Genomic DNA, 1,636 nt, shown 5'->3' on the forward strand with positions numbered 1-1,636 from the left:
GTGCAGTCCTTTAGTATAATTTGTAGGGGAGAATGAGAGGGACAATTTAAAAAAAAAAGTTACTGCAGATCACTACTACCCCTTGTGGGTACAACGGATTATGCACAATGTACAACCCGGTAAAGCATGAAATCTTGAATAGTAAGGGAATAGTACCCCAACTATGGGGATTAGTATATATGGATAATAATTGAGTACCTTTATACCCTTACTTTATTTAAGTAAGACAAAAATGTAGGTAACAAAAGTAATGGATAAAACTGAAAAGTCGACAAGAAAATACATGTGACAGTCACTTTTTGTGTGTTTTTGTCTGTGAACTATTAAATTGAGACGAAAGAAGTATAATATAGTTTATCAAACTAACCTTTTAATTTTGGGTGATAATTATCACACACCACTTTTTGATCCATCTACACCTGATTTACTATTATATTATACTTAGAATAATAATATAAGTTCAATTCTCTAGATTAATTTACGGGTTAAAATAATAATATAAATTTAACTTGCTAGATTAATTTAAGGGTATAACTATGATTTTATTAGATAAAATTGTAGATGAATTAAAAAGTGGTGAGTGAGAATTAGCTCCTCTAATTTTATGAATATATTTAATATTTAATATTAATAATAAAAATATCAAACAAAATGAGAATGGGAAAAAAGAAGCAAAGCAACCATTCAATAAAACTCCAAAACTAAACATGCTTCTACGTGTACAATTCCACCACCACTTTAAATTTATTCATCTTTAAATTTCCATTTTCATATCTATCTACTTTCATCACCCACACCCAGATCTTTCTATCTGTTACCCCAAAATCAAATCATTTTGCAATTCATTATTCACCCAAAACAATCTTCATGGGTCCAATTGCATTGACTCAAATTGCGACCGGTTTAAGCGTTTTAGCCGGAGCAGCTTTATTGAAATCAGTGATAGATCAGAACCCGATGATGGGTTCGGGTCCGGGTTCAGGTCCAAGATGTTCAAGTTGCAACGGAACCGGTCGAGTTAGTTGTCTTTGTAATCGGTGGTCGGATGGTGACCGTGGGTGTCGGACGTGTGCTGGTTCCGGGCGGATGGTGTGTAATAGTTGTGGCGGTTCAGGTACCGGTCGACCGCTTCCGGTTCAGATCTCAGTTCGTCCTCCAAACCCACCGTATTAACCCGGTAAACCGATTGGGTTTATTGTACTTGTAATATATCGAGTAAACATACATATTACTGTAGTTCAAAATTTTATATGTAAAAATACTTTTATAATATTTAATACTAGTATTAGTATTGAATATTGATTGATTATTAAATCACAATCCTTAGTAACTTATTACTTTATTTAATAAACTGATAAGATTTAGCTGTTAGGCTATTGGGGGAGATGAGTATTTTAACATTGATGTACACGTGTTAATTGTGTTCTTCCGTGATCATTTTCGGGCCATTTTCCCGGGTTTCCTCACACTGACTTATTGTGAAGATATAATTAGATCCCAATCACTAAGCTAGGTGTGATGAATAAATCATTCGTGTATCATAATTTTTAGTAGTTGATGGAATGTATATGGTAGAAAAGTTGATAACCGACCTGCTGAATGATCCACACGTCCCTTTGAGATTACATTTGAATAC

General features: G+C 33.7%; 1 protein-coding gene across 1 annotated transcript; it reads left to right on the plus strand.

Annotated features, from left to right (window-relative positions):
- The first annotated feature begins 673 nt into the window (after nucleotides 1–673).
- On the plus strand, nucleotides 674–1,341 carry LOC139897618 (uncharacterized). Its single transcript, XM_071880309.1, has one exon. It carries the CDS (start codon nucleotides 868–870, stop codon nucleotides 1,171–1,173), a length of 306 nt encoding a protein of 101 aa, XP_071736410.1. The 5' UTR covers nucleotides 674–867; the 3' UTR covers nucleotides 1,174–1,341.
- The last annotated feature ends 295 nt before the right edge of the window (nucleotides 1,342–1,636 follow it).

Source organism: Rutidosis leptorrhynchoides, chromosome 3, assembly GCF_046630445.1.
Source record: "Rutidosis leptorrhynchoides isolate AG116_Rl617_1_P2 chromosome 3, CSIRO_AGI_Rlap_v1, whole genome shotgun sequence".
Classification (NCBI taxonomy): domain Eukaryota; kingdom Viridiplantae; phylum Streptophyta; class Magnoliopsida; order Asterales; family Asteraceae; genus Rutidosis; species Rutidosis leptorrhynchoides.